We start from the raw sequence: 22,095 nt of genomic DNA, 5'->3' as shown, positions 1-22,095 counted from the left end.
TGTGTGTGAGTAATGTACCTTCAATCACCAAATCGTGACTGGCACAGAAATTTGAAAACATATCCCCATCGTCATTCATTTCTCTGATTCCATGGACTCCCTTTACATGCTCTAGGCCTTCATTGTTCTTTCCGACTTTTGCATTTACGTCTCCCATAATAATCAAGATGTCTCTCTTACTGGTACTTTTAGTGGTGTCACTTAAGGAGAGGTAAAACTCTTTTTTTCTGTTCAGTATCTGAGGTTTCTGTAGGAGCATAGCATTGGATGACTGTGACATTTCGAATGTTTGTCTTAAAATATGCTGTCAGTAGTATTTCTGAAACTGCTTTCCATTCCGTAAGGCTCTTTTTTGCTCCTTTGATTAACAAAAGTCCAACTCCATTTCTGTGCTCTGCATCGTCTCCAGCGGTTCCAGAGTATAAAAAGGTGTATCCATCTTGTGTTTGGATTTCTCCAAAATCTATCCATCACACCTCACTAAGTCTGAGAATGTCCAACCTGTAACTCATCATCTCCTTTATAACATGTTTCAGTTTTCTGGCTTCTCTCAATGTTCTAGTATTCCAGAAACTTATTTTCGTTGTCCTTTTCATGCCAAAGGTCGTCATATTTGAGTCCGTCTGGCTGTTCTTTTCTGCTGTCTCTTTAATCATTTGTTTTTGGGAGTGCCGGTGATTGGCCCACAGCTCCCTAGTCTGGTGGTGGGGCTGCCACCTAAGAGCCTCCAGAGTTGCCCGATTTTCTTTTAAGGGTTTACTCCCTTAGGGTGGCTGGCTTCCCTACACCTAAGAGTAGATTTTAGATGGCAGGAAAAGGCCAGGGTAAGGATAAGCTTGGTATAGGTGAAAAGGACCAGTGGGCCATTGTGGGACACACTTCAACTGGCTCCTCCCTCTCAGCCAATCTGGCATGGGTGGCCCTGCTGGTAGCTAAGCTACCGCCGGCATAGCCCTCAGGATCCAGAGCACGCAAACCTCCTCGCCCGCATGGACAGTGCTACTGAAGGCAGTGTCCCCTGAGGAAGAATAATCAATGTAACTTACTGAAATTTATTTCACTACATATTCACCCTGTACGTCCAAACATGGCGCCAGAGCAGGTGGCAGCAAGTGGGTTCTTGGGGGCAGATTTTACAGCAGGATTAATTGCAGTGTAATGTTAGTGGTCTGTGAATGATGTTACTGATGTTGCAGAAGACATCAGTGAATGGTGTGGGTAGGATATCAGGGAAAGGGGGGAGGCAGCAATGCACCAAAGTTTTGTTTGGAAGTTCAAGCCATGTGATTGTAGGGTGTGAAAAGGTACTGCCTTGGAGATTGGTTTGTGGATAAGGCCTATGGGGTAGTTGCAGGAGAGGAAAGTCTGGGAGGGATTGTTGATAGTGTTGAGAGATTTGATGATGGAATAGATTCTTTTGCCATGAATGCCTGGGGTGTAGGGGAAGGAGCATTTTATATGAAAGAGGTGGCAGCTGTCAAGCTTTGGTATTGGTTGATTTTATTTGGACTCGGGCTTGGATATGGGCTCCAGTGAGGTGGAGTTAAGTGTCAAAGAAGATGACTTTGGATTTGGAAAATGACCAAGTGAATTTAAGTTATAAAATCGTTAAACTGTAAGTGCCACGCAGATCATATTAATTTTATACTACTGTTATAGCCACGCTTATTCACTGGCAAGGTATGTGTTGTCTAAAATTAGATACAGAATAGCTGGCCAGGACTTACTTCAGGAAGCAAAATTCTTAGTACCGACAATAGGTACGTACATAAGTATAAGAAACTATTCTTTCTTTCGGAACTGTTAGTTCCGTCCTCATGTTGGAAAGAGAAGGCACGTTAGGAGTAAGGGCAGGCCATTCAGACCTCTGGATGAGAGGGACCCACCTGTTCTTTTGATATGGCAGGTACCTGTTCTGTCATTTCAGTAGGAGTAGGAAACATTTTTGATAGTGTCATGAAATGATATCCCCAGAGATATGGTAAGCCTGACATTAGACAGTAATAAAGTATCTCAAAATAATAAGACAATACCAGAGAAGGAAAGTTGCTACTTACCATACAGCGGAGATGCTGAGTCGTGACAGGCGCAACAAAAAGATTCACACAATTGTAGCTTTCGGCCATTAAGGCCTTTGTCAGCAGTAGACATACATATACACACGCACACACACACTCGTGCAAATGCAACTTGCACACACATCTGCAGTGTCAAAGAACTGTGTATGTATGTCTACTGCTGACAAAGGCCTTAATGGCCGAAAGCTACAATTGTGTGCATCTTTTTGTTGTGCGTATTGCGACTCAGCATCTCCGCTGTATGGTGAGTAGCAACTTTCCTTCTCTGGTATTGTTACATTCCATCCTGGATTTTCCATTGTTCAAAATAATAAGATTATTTCTAATTGATAGACCATCACGTTGCCTGATCATTTTAGATTTGAGGGGCACGAAAAGGTGAAATTAAGTGGGGGAAGGGGATGGGGCAAGTCAAGACAGTAGGGTGGGTGTTCCAAGTGTTCCAGATGAAATGTTTGTAACAGCTCCTGCATTTGTCTGACTGTTTGATGATGGGCATTGTCATCCAGAAGAATCATTCCCTTTGTCAGGAGGCCATGTTTTTTGTAGTGAATGAGTTGTTAGAGTTCCCACAGAGTGGTGCAATGTGACGTGGCATTCACAGCCTCACTGTGAGGCTAGCATTTCATCAGTATGATCCCTTGTATGTCCCAAAACACAGTGGGTGTGAGCACCATGACAGAATGGTCTTGTACTTCCTTGTTGCTGAGGAGGTGGAATGTTTCCATTCGATGGATAATCTTTAGTGATTATATTAGATTCAGTTTTCATTCCATAGACCCAAAAAATGAGATGATTCTTGTGGGTGTGTAACATGTCAGAGAGTATAACATAAAAACATAAAAATTTGACTATAATACTTACTACCCTGATCATTTGTCAGGAGATTGTCGAAATAGGTGAATACAGTGCAGTCAACTGGAACAGCTGATAATCAGCTAATATTTACATAATTAACGTGCTGTCAGAATGAAACATTGTTATGCACTATCAATAAATTTATCATGCACAAAATACCTAATCTTGATTGTTGTGTTCAAGTGCTGTCAAAACTGAAATCTAACAGACATTTTTACTTAAGCTGGCTTAACAGTCTCTGTTAAGATATTGATCTATAGGGTAGAAGGAGTTGCCTATCAAAAAGTTTTTCAAACTCTGTTTAAACTGTGCTTTATCTGAAACCAAGTTTTTGATGGTTGCTGGAAATTGAAAATGTGTGTTCCTGAATACTGGCCCTTGTTTTTGGACCAACGGAAGTGATTTTAGGTCTTTATATAGATTTTTCTTATTCCTAGTATTGATACTATGTATTGAGCTATTGGTTGGAAATAGAGATGTATTACTTGCAACAAACTTCATCAAGGAATAAATATACTGAGAAGCAATGGTTAGAATACAAAGTTCCTTGAACAGGTTTCTACATGATGTCCTTGAATTTACGCCACAAATGATTCTTCTCACTTGCTTTAGCACCCTAAAAACTTTTGCTCGGTTTGATGAGCTGTCCCAGAATATGATCCCATATGACATAATAGACCTTAAAGTAAGCAAAGTATACAAGTTTTTTATATTTATATCTCGTACCTCTAACATCATTATCACTGCAAATACAGACTTGTTTAGACACTTCAGCAATTCTGTGGTATGCTCATCCCACCTGAATTTATTATCGAGTTGTAATCCCAGAAATTTAACACTGTGAACCTCTTCGATCTGCATGTCTTCATATGTAATACACTTGCTGGAAGGAAATCTCTTACAGGTTCTGAACTGCATTCTCAAAGTCTAATGACAGTGAATTAGCTTTAAACCATTTATTAATATCATTGAAAATAAGATTAGCAGCTATTTCTAAATCTGCATTTGACTTGCTACTTATTGCAATGTTTGTATCATCTGCAAACAAAAAAAAACTTAGCATACGGCAATGTAACAGACGAGAGGTCATTAATGTACACAAGATAAAGCAATGGACCCAAGATGGAACCTTGAGGAACGCCACACGTAATTAATTCCCAGTCAGATGAAGACTGACTGTTTACTGCACAGGTATTTTGCAATGACACCCTTTGTTTCCTGTTAGATAGATAAGATTCGAACCATTTCACAGCATTGCCGATGACACCATAATATTCTAATTGACTTAAGAGAATGTGTGGTTCACAATCAAAGGCTTTTGACTGGTCACAGAAAATGCCAGTAGCCTCTAAATGTATTATCTAATGAATTAAGCACATTCTCACTGTAAGTGTAAATAGCATTCTCTATATCAGAACCCTTAAGAAATCCAGACTGTGACTTGGACAATATATTATTTGCAGTCAGATGCTTAAGGAGACACTTGAACACAACTTTTTCAAATATTTTTGAGAAAGCTGGCAAAAGTGAAATTGGTCAATAGTTTTATGGTATCTCTTTATTCCCCTTCTTATATAAAGAGACTTAACTTCAGCATATTTTAGCCAATATGGAAATGTTCTGCTGATAAGAGATTGATTACACAAATAACTTAAGATAGACCTCAACTCGCATGAGCACTCTTTGATTAACTTCATTGATATATTATCATACCCACTGGAATACTTCGATTTTAAGGGTTTTATTATGGATGCTACTTCTTTGGGAGACAGTGAGTGTCATTTCCCTTTAACTGATTTTTTTTTTTTAAAGGCTGGTCTCAGATACTCCATTGCACTGTTCACCAAACCTGATAACACCAAGCTGTCAGTAACAGAAATGAAGTTCTTGTTTAAGAGGTTTGCAACACTACATGTACTTGTTACCAAAGTCTAATTTAGTTTTAGAGGTATCTGATCCTCATCCTTCTTGGTCCCACCTGCCTGTCTTCACTATATCCCATACAGTTTTTATTTTGTTGCCTGATGTAATTATCTTTTTCTCGTAATAAAGCTGCTACAATTTCTGGATTACTTGCTCCAATATTTTCCCATATTCTTTGTAATGCATTACAATTCTAACTTCAGAGCTTTTCCTAGATAGTAGTTACAGTCTCCTTTTTGTCCCACAAGACATCTTTATTCCTTGTGTGATCCATGGTTTGTTTTCTGACTTATGTGTGATATGAGTTACCTTTAGGGGAAAACAATTTTCAAAAGTGAAGGTAACTTTATTAATGAATGCTTTGTATTTTCCATTTGAGTCAGAAGTATTGTGAACATCCATGCAGTTCATGTCTTTGAGCAATTTCCTGAATTTCTCAATTTTTGACTTATTTATTACTCTCCTGTACTGAGATTTAATAGATTTTTAACCGCGACAAGTTTAAAAATTTACACACGATGCTGAATGTCATGATCAGACAGCCCATTTACTATTGGTTTTGTGATACGACTTTTTCCCCTTGTTTTGTTTACAAAGATATTATCAAAAGCAGTTTCAGAGCATTTACATATCCTAGTAGAAAAGTTCACAGTAGGAACTAAATTGAATGATAGTGTTACTGGCTGCAATAGTTGTTCACTGACAGAGCTTTTCAATAAATCCGCGATAAAATCACCAGCAAGCACTATTTCCTTTTTCTTTACCATGAAATGGGACAGTAGAGCTTCCAGATTTTTTTATGAAGAGGTTAAAATTTCCTGAAGGTGATATGTATATACCTACTATTATAAGGGACTTATTATGAAATACTACTTCTGTTGCACAAGCTTCTAAGTGCTGCTCTCAGCAAAACTTATTAATATCAATATTCTTGAAATCAAAACAGTTTTTGACAAATGTGGCAACTACTTCTTTCTCCATATTTTCTCTACAGAATTAAGAAGCTAACTTGAATCCTGTAACATTTAATGTATCTATACCAGTGGTCACGTGATGCTCAGAGAGGCAGATTATATCAACTGGTTTTCTCAACTCTAATTCTTCAATACAAATAAGCAACTCATTAAGCTTTCCTTTAGTCCTCAGATATTGTGATGCAGTAACGATAATTGATTTTGTGCACTGGCTGAATTACAACTGAATGAACCTAATTTTCTGCCAATTTTTGAGTATCTCTAGTTTCAATCAGAGGCTGTCTGCTTGAATTGTGTATATTAAAATTTGCTTTCTGGCTGCCTGTTTTATCAATGTGAATGTCATTTTCAGCTTTTCTCTGAACATCTTTTGTTTCTGCCCTCCCTACCCTAAAAAAACTTCTGATCCATCACTTGTAACCACTGGTACTTTACCACTTGTGAAAGTGCCCCCCCCCCCCCTCCCTTTAAGTTATTTGCTATTAGCCCAGACAGTTTTCCCTTTCCTTTCCTGTTGAGGTGAAGGCCATGCCTAGTATAGTCCCACCCGCTGATAGAATCAACAGGAACCACACTGCTATGAGACCCCATATCTGATCCAAGCAACCATTCCACAAAAGAGTTTAAATGATGATGCTTACGGTGCCTCAAAACACACACAAGCCCAACACCAGTATGTCTCGTTGCCGAAGCTATATTTACCAGCTCACTCTCAATTGAATAATTAGGGTTCCTGTCTATGCTGTTGCCCACCCCACCCACTATTACCAAGGTGTCTTCCATTGTGAAGTCTTTGCAAAGTGAACCTACATCCTCTGTCACCTGACCCAGACTTGCACTAGGTTTCTGATTGAAAATAGTCAACCAAGACTTATTCCTTGTAACAGTTACTGTCAAGAAGTCCTCTTTTTCCTCACAGTAACAAATGAAGTGCTGCAAAGACAGACCCATTCTGTTGATTTTATGTTCCTTAGTCAACATGCAGAACTATGCAACTTCTGCAGCTCACAGATGATGATGTAAGTGGTTCCTTATGAACACCCTGCCGCATGTGTTATGTCACAGATTATCACACATCGGTCGTTATGAATGGTCTGCTTCTCATATCCTGCCACTGCAGGCTGACCAGGAAGCTTCCAGTCTCAGACTGGTCACTTTTGGCTGAACATATGTTTGATAAGCTCTTGGTTACTGAGATTATGAATTTTACACCACCAGTGCTCTGTAATTGTATTCCTGTACATGTTTCAGGAACCACAAAGTGGCACAACGGTGGAATTTTGTGTCTTACAAGGAATAGGGATGTTTACTTACCCACAAAATTGCAAAGATGGTAAATATTAACTAACAACCTCAGGTAAACTGGTGGCACTTCAGTTGTATTACTTTTGCCCAACTGTATGGATCACCATAAGACTCACCTTTTTCCCAACTTCTAGTGGAAACGAAATGGCCTCTAGCAGATGTGCTGTCTGGAGCCAGAAACACCAATCACTACGAAGGCTGCATGCAGCCAATCATGAGGATCACTTCAGAAGAGAATTCTTTCAGGGAAAATGACACTTACTTTGTCTCAAAGTGTTTTCATCATGACTAAGAGAGTGAAAATTGTAGCCATTTTGTGTACACAAAGTTTTGTAATGTATACCAGGTGTGCAGAAATCTGTTATAGTAATTAAAGAATGGCTCATTATTGGAGGTATATTTTCGTACAAAGTTGACATATGACATACTAGAACTGCAGGCAAAGTTTGTGTGTGTGTGTGGGGGGGGGGGGGGGAGGGGGGGGGGAATGATGTGATAGATGTTATGAAGACAATAAATGAGAAAGGAAAACCATTTTCACTTGCACCATATCTTTGGTATCTAATTTTTGCTTGTATCACACTAATAATTTCAGAGTGAGACAGAAAATGTAGACGCCATTCATGTGACCAAAATGGTCCTAAAAGTGGTTGTTGAAAATTTATTCACTGACTTCAATGTTGTCAAAAGGATAGTTGCTACACACTATATAGCGGAGATGCTGAGTCACTGATAGATGCAGCAAAAAGACTGTCAGAAAGTGAGCTTTCGGCCAACAAGGCCTTCGTCAGAATTACACACACACATATACAGAGACTGTATTCATGTGTGTGTGTGTGTGTGTGTGTATTTTGTCAATTTCTGATGAAGGCCTTGTTGTCCGAAAGCTCACTTTCTGACAGTCTTTTTGTTGTACCTATCTTTGACTCAGTATCTCCAGTATATGGTGAATAGCAACTGTCTTTTTCATAATGTTGTTACATAACATTGAGTCTTTCATTTTTATTATGTGTAGTTTGTTGGTATTTTTACTTTATTTTCGCTTAAGCGGAGTAATGCTTTTGTCAGTGCTTTTACTGATCTTATACTTTTTTATGCATAACAGGCATGAAGTTATGTCTTCTCTTGTTTCTTTATACAGACTGATTGAACATCATGCAAATCTGCAGAAGCGACCTTGTGCAGAAATCTTTTTGGAGGAGTGGAGCACTAGTGGAAGGATTAGACCAAATTTAGCATTCCTGCTAGAACTTTTGGTTAAAGCTGAACTGTACAGAGCTGCAGAATTTGTCGCTGGTGATTTATTGAAAGGTCTGTTTTGGCTTGAACTAAGGCAAGCATTGTATTTACACTATCAACCGTATCACTCTACAGGGGTTGGACAGAAGTATGGAAACACTGTGAGAAATGCTTACTTGAACATAAATGGAGGTCGCACTGTTGCATTGGACCATGAACTGCACCTGTGCAATGTCGTCCATATGTTACAAGTCTCAGTCACGGTCAGAACTGTGTTCTGTGAACTTGGGAATGCATTATGTTTGAGGTAAATGAATTTGAACAGGGGCAAATTGTTCGTGCTCATATGGTGTGTGCTTCCATAACCAAAGGAGCTAAACTGCTTGGGCAACGTATTGAAGATTTATGCTGCATACAAGGGAAGTGGAAAAACGTCATCTGCTAAGTCACAACGTGGATGGAAGTGCTTGTTAAATGATCATGACAGATTCTCATTGAAGAGGATTGTGACAAAAAACAAGAGGATGGCATCTGCTAAAGCTACTGTGATACTGAAAGTCACACTTGTGAACTCTGTCAGCATCAAAACAACATAGAAGGAGCTCCATAAGCAAGGAATTGCGGGGCAAGCTGAGACTATGTAGCAATGGAAGAAAGTCATTTCCAGTTCCTGGCCGAGTTTACTTCCAGTGAGTGAAACATGATGGGGATTGAGTGTCAATTTGGGCAGCCGTATTGTGGTATTCCAAGGACTCAATGGTTACTCTGCAAGGTCACGTTACTGTCAAGGATTATGTGACTATTTGGGCTAATCAGGTCCATCCCATAGCACAATGTTTGTTCCCCAGTGGTAGTGATGTTTTCCAAAATGACAGGCCCCCTATTCACACAGCTTGCATCATCCATTACTGGTTTTGTGAGCCACCACAGTCTTCAGATCTCAATATTATTAAGCTTTTGTGGTCTGCTTTGGAATGAAGGGTGCAGGAGGAATAGTATAAGATTCCCTCAAAAACTATACAGGATGTGTATTTGCCCATTTCAAGATGACTGGAATCTGTTTTGAATGCCAGTGGGTTTCCTGTTTTGTAGTATACATGATAACATGTATTTTTGGTGTTTCCATATTTTTGTCCAATCCCTGTATGTCAAGAAAATAGACAGGTGAGATAATGTAAATAACTATAGGCTCATCATGATTTCCTCTTGCATTTCAAAAATATTGGAAAATTTATGTATGAGAAACTTATGGAATTTATAACTGAAAACAAAATCCTTTGTAAAGAAAAATAGAGCTTCAGAAAAAAGAGGTCAACAACAACTGCCATTTACGAGTGCTTAAAGTTTATACTAAGCCTGACTGACACGAGACGGGATCAGCAGAAGTATTTATTGACCTGTTGATGGAAGCTCTTGACATGCTGGTTCATAAGATTCTGCTGTCAAGGCTCAAAATGTGCGATATCTGAGGCCTGTGCAACAGTCAGATCAGTTCGTTCCTGAGCAGATGTAATCAAGCAATGAGCATCAAACACACAAATATCAAGCTTGTTGTTGTTGTTGTTGTTGGTGGTGGTGGTGGTCTCCATTGCAAAGAGGGGTTTGCTGCAGCTCTCCTGCTAGTCTATCCTGTGCAAGTCTCTTCATTTGTGCATAACTGTCGCAATCTACATCCATTTGAACTGTCTTGCTGTATTCATGCCATCTATAATTTTTACACACCTGGTCTTCCTTCCACTACCAAATTGACTATTTGTTGATGCCTCAGGATGTGTCCTATCAGCTGATCCCTTCATTTAGTCAAGTTGTGGCATAAATTTCTTTTCTCCCTTATGTGATTCATTACATCCTCATTTGTTATTTGCTTTACCCATCTTATATTAAACATTCTTCTAAAGCACCTAATATAATAACTTCTATTCTTATATTTTGTGAACTGATTATTGTCCACTTTTCATTTCCATACAAGGCTATACTCCAAACAAATATCTTCAGAAAAGAGTTTCAAACACTCAAATTTATGTTAGATGTTAATAAATTCCTGTTTTTCGGAAATGCTTTATTTGTTATTGCTAGTCTTCCTTTTATACCCTCTCTATTCGACGATTATCAGTTATTTTCTGTTCAAATAGCTAAACGCAACTATCACTTTTAGAGTCTCATTTTGTAATATAATTCTCCACCTGATTTAATTTGACTGCATTCCAGTATCCTCAATTTACTTGTGTTGATGTTCATCGTATAAACTCTTTTCAAGACACTAGCCATTCCGTTCAACTGCTTTTCCAAGTCCTTTGCCATCTGATAGAATTAAATATCATTGGCAGAACTCAAAATTTTTATTTCTTCTCTGTGAACTTATAATTCCTTTTCCAAATTTCTTGTCAGTTCCTTTACTGTTTGCAACATGTACAGACAGAAAGTTATCAGGGATAGGTTACAACTAGACATGGGCAGAACCGTTCTTTTAAGGGGCTGGATCAAAGCTACTGTCTCACTGGAATGAATTAACTCTTTGTCATCACTCATCACTCTCCTTTTGCTTAGTAAAGCAGATGAAAGGAAGTTGCCGTGTCTTTTTAATTCACAGTCACTGTATCTGAGTTTATATTTTATTTCAAAAAGAGGATTAACAGTTTTCCATTACATCTGTTGCAGTTTTCAGATTTCTGAAAAGTCGTGCATTTCGTCTTCAGTAAAAATAAAAAAATATCTCAACAAAATTCTGAATATTTTTTTTTATCAAGTTGTGAAATTATAACAATAAAACTCATTCTTGCTATTTTTCATAGTTTTACTGGAAACAATATATAATATGAAAACTACAATATTATTGAAACTAATTTTCTACTTTCAAAAATTATCTACAGTTGTCATTTGCAGTCAGTGTGACACTGTAGGTCTAGTTCAACAATCACTGTTGGTCCAGGGCCGTGGCTTTGTTGGAGCTGACATTTGGTATCAGCAAAATCCTCCCAAAATGAAGCATTTGCACAAGTTATGCCTGTTATTGGTTGCTGATTGATCTTAAAAAAATAAATAAATCCTTGTATTTTAGCAAGTCGACGGCAAATCAACACTCTTTGAAAAACATAACTACTCTTTTGACTTCATCAAGTTGTCTGTATTGACTTTTCATATTGTGTGTTACACAACAAAATTTAAAGGAAGTGCAAATCATAGAACATGTGGGAGGTTCTGTTGTGTTGGCAGAAGAGCCAACACCGTGTTACGAGAGGAGGTGGAAAGGCAGGCGTTTTAGCTCACGCAGGCAGGCGTGAAGAGGGAAGAACTACACTGACATGAGGTCTGGAACATGACAAGGAATGAGAATTCAGAAAGCGGACATAATTAGTTTGATACTTAACTTTAACCCATTAATGATGAACGTCACTCTTGACGGTACATGATTCACAATATTATCTGTTCAGAATATAGTAACTGAATATGGCGCCTTGCTAGGTCTTAGCAAATGACATAGCTGTAGGCTAAGCTAAACTGTCATCTCGGCTAATGAGAACGGATGTAGACAGTGAATCATTGCTAGCAAAGTTGGCTGTACAACTAGGCGAATGCTAGGGAGTCTCTAGGCTAGACCTACCATGTGGCGGCGCTCTGTCTGCAATCACTGATAGTGGCGACACGCGGGTCCGACGTATACTAACAGACCGCGGCCGTTTTAAAGGCTACCACCTAGCAAATGTGGTGTCTGGCGGTGACACCATAGGTTCGAAAGCATGACAGCCTATTTCATTGTTGAAGCACTGTTACCCAGTTCGAAATATATTCTGCAATTGAGTCTTCCTTCAGACTGGAAGCCCTCTAGAAAGTATGACTTCAGTAGAGTCTTCTCATTTGCCATGAGTACATATAAAGTAATATTATTTATAGTTATCCTGCTGTTGTTGCTTTGCACTGGTCTAAATGTTTTAATTTGATCAAATGACTGGGCATTAGAGTGTTTGATAGAATTTTCAAATTTGTGAATCATAATTTGGACAAAACACATTTATGATTTTTTTAAATGTTGTGTCTTTAATGTCATAATTGTATTTAATTATAACTTTGATAGATTTACTTATGTCTTGTTGCAAATGAAAATAGATTGCATGTGATGGCGTTACAAAAGAAAATAAATCAGGATCTAATGGGGAACCAAATGACAATTGCTATGTTGGATGGAGACTGAGACTCACTTTTATTTCATGGAAGGAGACTTCATGATCCGCACCAGCCCAGAGGTACTTCTGGACGTCTCTTCAGGTTTGATGAGGTATCAGGAGAAAAGGAAGTTACCTGTTGACAGATACGGCATTTTCCTTTTTTATATCCAGTTTGGTTAAATTATACATATATCACTTGAAGCTCTTCTAGGTAAAGATGATGTGGTTGACTTATATATCTGTTCAATTTCAGTAATTTCCATGTCATGTTCTTGCAAGCACAACATATATTCTGACATTCCACTTGTCATTTAATTTTGCTGTATGGGTACTAAAAGATAACAATGTTAGGGAAAGGATAGACTGTTATTCACCATATAAGATGATACTTAGAGTTGCAAACAGGCACAACAAAAAGACTTAAATTTTAACTTTTGGCCAAAGCCTTCTTCAGAAAAGACAAAACACACACACACACACACACACACACACACTCTCTCTCTCTCTCTCTCTCTCTCTCTCTCTCTCTCTCTCTCTCTCTCTCCCTCTCTCTCTTTCACACATTCACACAAGCAAGCACATGTCATGCACACATGACCATCTGCTGTGACAGCTCAGCCTGGAATGCAACTGTTACTTTGGGTGAAAGCAGCACATTGCTTTCTTGCTTGCTTGTTTGTGTTTGTGTATTTCCTTTTCTGAAGAAGGCCTTGCCTGAAAGCTAAATGTGTAAAAGTTTTTCCATTGTGCCTGTATGCAACTCAGAGTCATCTTTACAGTGAATAGAAATCTATCCTTTTCCTAATAGTGTTGATATTGCAACCTAGAGTTTCCATTGTTTAGTGTTATAACTTAACCCTTTTTATTAATGGTGCAGCCGATCTTTTCATCAAAGACACTGAATGAGAGTTATTCAAGATCTAGCCTTTTTCCACACTGCAGTATTTTGTTTTGATGTTAGCTTTTTCAGCTGTAATTACATTAATTCTACAGCATTTTTTTTTAATTTGAGATGAATTTGTCCTAAAAAGTCTTGGACCTCATTGGAAGTCACTGTGATGTGGGAAAAAATGCTGCTGAGATGAGATAGTATGTTTCTGGTAAAATAACCATGTGAGTAGTCTCTTACCAGAAACATTCAGTTCTAACCCATGCCACATATGATGTGGCCATGTAAGGGGCAATGCATCGGTGAGATCATATGGAAACATACTTCTGCCTTGAGGAATTCTCCAAGTTATGCATTAACATATTGCACAGAATGCTCCGTCTACGGCTAATTGTATGACTCAAAGAGTAATATATTCTTCACCCTAGAGATCCTTCTTCAAAGAGCTTAAATCAAAGCTGATGTCACTGAGCCCTCAACTTGGTTTAAAAATACTAGTTACCTGGTAACCATCTCAAAGAGATATGCACGTAATCTCACATCTCCTTCTCACTACCACCACCCAACAGTAAGATTTTCTTTCCTCCCCCTCCACCTCCCCTTTCTCTCTCTCCCTCCTACCACCCCCTTGTGTGTGTAGGGAGTGGGGAAGAGTGTGGTGGGGGCTGTTATAGGTTTTCTGTGTTGTCATTGATTTGTTTTTTAAATTTTATTTTATGTACTGTACTGAAAGTGGTGTTTCAAATTACAGACAAACTGCCTGAAAGACCAGAGTCTGGGCCTGCTGCTGCTGTTGATTTGTCCGATGAAGCTTTGCAGAAACTTCTTCAATCAAAAAACCATGTTAAACCTTTGGCTGATGTCAATGGTTTGATTGATTCATTGCCTAAGCCATTGGAACGGTTGACATTGTTTGATGGAGCTCAAGAGACTGTTACTCCTGGAGGCGCTGGTAATGTACACACGAATAATACTGAGAGAGGACATGTGGGTGTAAATGAAAGCAATGAAACTATAAATGAAATGCCAACAAGGAGAGTGGATAGTATTGATGCACCTGTGATCAGTAATGAAAGAAATGAGTACAGGTATATAAACATCAAATGTTTTGTGCTCTTAACTTTTGTTAATTGTCATGACGTTTTTGTTATTGGATGTTAACTGTTCAATTATGTCTGTTTGATGTTTAAAAATGGTTATAACAAATGGTTATCACCACCATTAGTAAATGCATTTCATGTCTGTTTCATGTAATTTACGTGAGGCTCTGAGGACTTATTTTTAGGCTATTGTTCATGTACAATATCTGTTTAAAAGACATCACAGCATTCTTCTTGGATTCTGGTTGGACATTCTTGTTGATATGTTTCCATTTTGTGATATAGTAATTTTTGTTAAAGTATTTGTTAGTGAACATTAATAGTGAGTGAGGGAGAATGAGGTGGTCTAGGGGAGGGAATGCTGCAAGGAGAAATAGCTGAAGGCTGGGAAGGAGAGGCAGCTGCGGAATATGATAGGAATGTGGACCTAGTGAGTTCACCCTGGTACAGGCAGGTGCAAATATGTGTATGTGTGCCACACACAGTGAGGGGGAGACCATGGAGAGGAAAGAACAAATGTAGAGTACAAGGTGAAGTGGTGGCCGGGGATGGGAGTGGAGATGGGTAAGAGGAGGCTAAGAGGATTGCAGGAACAAAGAATGTATTGGAAGAACAATTCTCTTTTATTTAATTCAGAGAAGCTGGTTTTGGGGAGGGGTATCCTGGTGGCATAGGTTACCAACACAGCAAAGCTTGTATATGACGTGACTGCTTTCATATGTGGCCCTGCCTCTGAGAGGATAGGATATGTCTGTGGCAGGAGTGAAATTTTATGTGGTCGTTGGGTGCTTAGCATTAAGCACCACGTTCCAACTGGCCTCAACTCTCATAACGTCTGTCCCACATCCACCACCACCCCTATCCGCATCTCCCAAATCCACCCCTTCGATCTACTTGCACACTTTATCCTGCATGCTCTTCCTCTGCTTCTGTTCTGTTCCCCCTTGATAATCCAGTCCTCCACCTCATTGTGCTCCACACTCAACTTCTACTGCCAGTGCCAGGGCGAACTCACTGGCGCCACATTCCTATCCCATTCCCTTGTAGTCCCTCCTTCCCAGGTCACAGCCACCCTGCACCCCTTCTTTTCCTTCTTCCCTTTCCTCCTTTTCCTTTTCACTCACCTCATTCCATACAACCCCTGACCCCAGTTAAGTTGCACTACCGGTTCAATGTAGTTGGCCGGGATAATGTAGCTGTGCATGCGTGTTTTGTTTCTTGTGTTAGTTAGGTTTGATAAAGGGCATTGTCTGAAAATTCAGCAGTATTTTTGATCTTGCTTATGTGCCTGTCTACTTACCTTCCATTATATATATGTGGTCTTCTTCCATGGCTCCCCCTTCCCTTTTTCCTCCTCTCACACACTTCATTTAACAACAATATGTATAACTGGGAAATATTATAGCAAGAACTTCTGTTTGAAAATAACAGCAACTAAGTCTAGGGGTACACACCATGGCTCATATGACTCTGGAAGCTTTTATGAAGTGCAAAATGTGCCTGAGTTCATGAAAAGTGGAACGTCATTAACACCAATTTAAGATGATCATGTTGATGAAGTGAAGGTCTAGTTTTTGATAATGTGATAACTTCTAGAGAAATGACTGAGGCATGAGTCTTCTTCATAGCTCATGTTTCAACATCCCTGTGATGAATTTGGTGATGTTTTTTTAATAGCAATATTTTTCCATAGTTAATACTATCAGACTACTGGTAAATTAAGAAAAGGCAGCTAGTTGTTATTGGCTTCTCTATCTTAAGCTTACTGCAGTTAATCGAAGAGTATTTTACACCAGGGTCATTCCATACCAAGTGGTACAGGAGGGAGGGAGGGGGGGGGGGGGGGGGAAGGTTGCTCGATCATCTCAGAAAAATTTTATATTTGCTAGATGAATTCCCTAATGTATAGTGGGGTCAAAAACATTTTTTAAAAAAAATTATTCTTCATTGTTTAGAAACACTGGCTATTTTTGTTTCAGATTGTAAATTTTTTTTTTTGCATGTACAAGCATCTGCGATTTTTTAAATTCGTCACTAATGGGTTGCCCCAAACCTTTCAGGTAAGAAGCATTTAGTTCAGTGCATGCTGGACTATAAATTAAAACCACGATCACCTATGTGAATGTGTTCCTTAATGTATTTTCAGTGGTTCAAATTTATTGGTTTCAATTTTTAAAAACTCAATTTTTGACCAGTATTTTGCCAAAGAATGAGTAATTACTTAGTCTTAATATTTTTTGTGCTATTACAGTATACAGTATAGTTACTTTCTATAGAGTACAAATGGTGAGAAACTTACACTTGCAACAATACACTATTTAAAAAACGGATTTTGTGAGTTCTTTGGCCTGCAATATCTTTGTTAAGAGACCAGATAGAAATCTGAAACTTACACACTTAGTGTATCAAACTTCAGTATAAATTTCAACTTTGACATTCAATGAGAAGTTAAGGGAAAAAGTTACAGATATGAGTCAAAAACGCATGTCTTAATATCTGCAATATTGTATTGTATTGTATTGTATATTTATTGGTCCTGTGAATCATACACTGTACAGGGGTACATAATGATATAGGGCAAGTCAAATAATTTGCAATAAAATTTAACAGAAAAAAGCTGTTGTATGGTTTTCAGTATATAGCAGTATAACTCTAACATACGGGAATAACATTTCACAAATAAATTTTACACGCACACATTTCATACTTTTGGCCTTGATTATACAGACACACACATATATGTAATAGACCACATATAATACACAGATAAATCTAATGTACACATTTCTTATTTTGGCCTTAATTGTATAAACTATTTAAATTTTTTACATATTTACATTGTAGATAAAAATTCATCAACACTATAGTAACAATTCTGTAGCAAGTAGTCACTCACTGCAGTTTTGAATTTATGCATGCCAGTTATTGCCTTAATTTGTTTAGGTAGTTTGTTATACAGTTTTTTTCCTGCTTGCAAGGGTCCTTTTTGTTTTAGTGTTGTATGTGAAAACTGCATATGTAAATCTTGATTATTTCTTGTGTTGTATGAATGGATATTTTGGTTTTTTGGAGCAATCTTGTTATTTTCATCTACGATTTTCCTTATAAACATTATTGTTTCTAGGATATATAGGCATGGTAATGGAAGAATATGAAGCTTTTTAAATGAGGGTTTACATGAAGATCAAGGTGCTAAGCCTTCCATGGCTCTTATAATTCTTTTTTGCGCAATAAAACAGCTTTTGCTGGGTGGTGAATTTCCCCAGCAAATTAAACCATATCTTAGTAATGATTCTGCTTGGGTATAGTACACATTTTTTATGGCTTGCATAGATGTGCATCCAGCAAGAATTTTTATACTGTAACAAATGGTATTTAATTTACTACATAGGTGTTGTGTGTGTTTCTGCCATCTTAGGTCATCTTGGATCCAAACTCCCAAAAATTTGGTGCTATTTACAATTTCAAGTCTTTTGCCTAACAGTTATATGGTTGCAGTTAAGGGCTGTTTATTCTGCACTGTGTGTAGATGCATAGTGTTTGTTTTATGTGTGTTTATTATTAAGTTGTTCATTGCGAACCATTTTGATACGTGTGTAGTGCTCTTTTTTATTTCATTTTGGAGCTCTTCTTGGGTCTTTCCTGTGGTAAGTATATTTGTATCATCGGCATATTTAATGTACTTATAGTTAGGGCTGGATGGTTCCAGGTCATTTACAAACAGCAAGAACAGGATTGGTCCCAGTACGGAACCCTGGGGCACACAGTATTTAACACACTGTTTTTCTGATTGATAGGAAGTTAAATTTTTTCCTTCTTTGTACAAGACTTCAACTATTTGGTGTCTGTTTTGTAGATATGACTTTACCCACTCATAGGCTGGGCCTCTGACACCAACATTTTCTAGCTTTCTAAGCAAAAGACCATGGTTAATGATGTCAAATGCTTTTGAAAGATCTAGGAATATTGCTGCTATTTGTTCTTTTTTATCTAATGCATTTAAAGCTTCATTTAAGAAATCAATAATAGCTGTCTCAGTGGATTTACATTTTCGGAAACCATGCTGTGTAGCTGAGAAAAGTTTATTTTTTTCAATGAAATCTACAAGTCTTTTATAAAAGATTTTTTCAATTATTTTAGAAAAAACAGATAGTAGAGAGACTGGCCTATAATTTGTTATATCTGTTTTTTCACCCTTTTTGAACAATGGCTTCACTTTAGCTATTTTTAGCCTTTCTGGGAAGATTCCCTGAGAAAGTGAACTATTGCATATGTCTACCATGGGCTTAACTACTAAGGGTGCACATTTTTTAATGATATGGTCTGGTATGTTGTCAGTACCAGAGGAATATTTTGATTTTAGCTCCGCTATTGTATTTAGCATTTCCTGTTCATCTGTTGGGTGTAGGAAGAGAGACTTGTTACTAGGGATAGTTTTAATCTGATTTTCAGTGACAGCATTTTGAAAGTTTTGCTTCACCAGAATCTCAGCTGCCTCAGAGAAATATGAGTTAAAATTATTTGCTATCTGCTGGGGGATCAGATATTACAGAAGTGTTTTCATTCAGTTTGATATTATGGTATTCTCTCCGTTTTACTCCTGGTTCATGCCTTACAATCTCCCATATGGCTTTCATTTTATTTTGTGCATTTGCTATGAAGGAACTATTTGCCATTTTTTTTTTTTTTTTTTTTTTTTGCTTCTTTTATGACTTTAGTTAAAATCTTTTTGTAATTCTTAAAATAGGAATCAAATTCTGGGGATGTGGTGTGCTGTCTAGATATTTCATGAAGTAGTCTCTTTTTCTTCACAGATCTCCCCTCATGAACCATGGACCTTGCCGTTGGTGGGGAGGCTTGCGTGCCTCAGCGATACAGATGGCCGTACCGTAGGTGCAACCACAACGGAGGGGTATCTGTTGAGAGGCCAGACAAACATGTGGTTCCTGAAGAGGGGCAGCAGCCTTTTCAGTAGTTGCAGGGGCAACAGTCTGGATGATTGACTGATCTGGCCTTGTAACATTAACCAAAACGGCCTTGCTGTGCTGGTACTGCGAACGGCTGAAAGCAAGGGGAAACTACAGCCGTAATTTTTCCCGAGGACATGCAGCTTTACTGTATGATTAAATGATGATGGCGTCCTCTTGGGTAAAATATTCTGGAGGTAAAATAGTCCCCCATTCGGATCTCCGGGCGGGGACTACTCAGGAGGACGTCGTTATCAGGAGAAAGAAAACTGGCATTCTACGGATCGGAGCGTGGAATGTCAGATCCCTTAATCGGGCAGGTAGGTTAGAAAATTTAAAAAGGGAAATGGATAGGTTAAAGTTAGATATAGTGGGAATTAGTGAAGTTCGGTGGCAGGAGGAGCAAGACTTTTGGTCAGGTGATTACAGGGTTATAAATACAAAATCAAATAGGGGTAATGCAGGAGTAGGTTTAATAATGAATAAAAAAAATAGGAGTGCGGGTTAGCTACTACAAACAGCATAGTGAATGCATTATTGTGGCCAAGATAGACACAAAGCCCATGCCTACTACAGTAGTACAAGTTTATATGCCAACTAGCTCTGCAGATGATGAAGAAATTGATGAAATGTATGACGAGATAAAAGAAATTATTCAGCTAGTGAAGGGAGACGAAAATTTAATAGTCATGGGTGACTGGAATTCGTCAGTAGGAAAAGGGAGAGAAGGAAACATAGTAGGTGAATATGGATTGGGGGAAAGAAATGAAAGAGGAAGCCGTCTGGTAGAATTTTGCACAGAGCATAACTTAATCATAGCTAACACTTGGTTCAAGAATCATGAAAGAAGGTTGTATACCTGGAAGAATCCTGGAGGTACTAAAAGGTATCAGATAGATTACATAATGGTAAGACAGAGATTTAGGAACCAGGTTTTAAATTGTAAGACATTTCCAGGGGCAGATGTGGATTCTGACCACAATCTATTGGTTATGAACTGCAGATTGAAACTGAAGAAACTGCAAAAAGGCGGGAATTTAAGGAGATGGGACCTGGATAAACTGAAAGAACCAGAGGTGGTACAGAGTTTCAGGGAGAGCATAAGGGAACAATTGACAGGAATGGGGGAAAGATATACAGTAGAAGAAGAATGGGTAGCTCTGAGGGATGAAGTAGTGAAGGCAGCAGAGGATCAAGTAGGTAAAAAGATGAGGGCTAATAGAAATCCTTGGGTAACAGAAGAAATATTGAATGTAATTGATGAAAGGAGAATATATAAAAATGCAGTAAATGAAGCAGGCAAAATGGAATACAAACGTCTCAAAAATGAGATTGACAGGAAGTGCAAAATGGCTAAGCAGGGATGGCTAGAGGACAAATGTAAGGATGTAGAGGCTCATCTCACTAGGGGTAAGATAGATACTGCCTACAGGAAAATTAAAGAGACCTTTGGAGAGAAGAGAACCACTTGTATGAATATCAAGAGCTCAGATGGCAACCCAGTTCTAAGCAAAGAAGGGAAGGCAGAAAGGTGGAAGGAGTATATAGAGGGTTTATACAAGGGCGATGTACTTGAGGACAATATTATGGAAATGGAAGAGGATGTAGAAGAAGATGAAATGGGAGATAAGATACTGCGTGAAGAGTTTGACAGAGCACTGAAAGACCTGAGTCGTAACAAGGCCCCGGGAGTAGACAACATTCCATTAGAACTACTGATGGCCTTGGGAGAGCCAATCATGACAAAACTCTACCATCTGGTGAGCAAGATGTATGAGACAGGCGAAATACCCACAGACTTCAAGAAGAATATAATAATTCCAATCCCAAAGAAAGCAGGTGTTGACAGATGTGAAAATTACCGAACTATCAGTTTAATAAGTCACAGCTGCAAAATACTAACGCGAATTCTTTACAGACAAATGGAAAAACTGGTAGAGGCGGACCTCGGGGAAGATCAGTCTGGATTCCGTAGAAATGTTGGAACATGTGAGGCAATACTGACCCTACGACTTATCTTAGAAGCTAGATTAAGGAAAGGCAAACCTACGTTTCTAGCATTTGTAGACTTGGAGAAAGCTTTTGACAATGTTGACTGGAATACGCTCTTTCAAATTCTGAAGGTGGCAGGGGTAAAATACAGGGAGCGAAAGGCTATTTACAATTTGTACAGAAACCAGATGGCAGTTATAAGAGTCGAGGGGCATGAAAGGGAAGCAGTGGTTGGGAAAGGCGTGAGACAGGGTTGTAGCCTCTCCCCGATGTTATTCAATCTGTATATTGAGCAAGCAGTAAAGGAAACAAAAGAAAAATTCGGAGTAGGTATTAAAATCCATGGAGAAGAAATAAAAACTTTGAGGTTCGCCGATGACATTGTAATTCTGTCAGAGACAGCAAAGGACTTGGAAGAGCAGTTGAATGGAATGGACACTGTCTTGAAAGGAGGATATAAGATGAACATCAACAAAAGCAAAACAAGGATAATGGAATGTAGTCAAATTAAATTGGGTGATGCTGAGGGGATTAGATTAGGAAATGAGACACTTAAAGTAGTAAAGGAGTTTTGCTATTTAGGGAGTAAAATAACTGATGATGGTCG

General features: G+C 38.5%; 1 protein-coding gene across 4 annotated transcripts in view; it reads left to right on the top strand.

The window, feature by feature from the left end:
- Nucleotides 1–22,095, top strand: part of LOC124595025 (interleukin-1 receptor-associated kinase 4-like) — a 126,589-nt gene that overhangs the window by 27,907 nt on the left and 76,587 nt on the right. For all 4 annotated transcript variants that reach the window (XM_047133582.1, XM_047133584.1, XM_047133583.1 and 1 more), the window contains exons 3-4: nucleotides 8,280–8,449; nucleotides 14,181–14,517. In XM_047133582.1, coding sequence (XP_046989538.1) covers nucleotides 8,280–8,449; nucleotides 14,181–14,517 — 507 coding nt within the window. The remainder of the gene's footprint in view (nucleotides 1–8,279; nucleotides 8,450–14,180; nucleotides 14,518–22,095) is intronic.

Source organism: Schistocerca americana, chromosome 2 (genome assembly GCF_021461395.2).
Source record: "Schistocerca americana isolate TAMUIC-IGC-003095 chromosome 2, iqSchAmer2.1, whole genome shotgun sequence".
NCBI classification, from domain to species: domain Eukaryota; kingdom Metazoa; phylum Arthropoda; class Insecta; order Orthoptera; family Acrididae; genus Schistocerca; species Schistocerca americana.
Note: the sequence above shows the minus strand (reverse complement) of the source record. Positions and strands in the feature narration are given on the sequence as shown.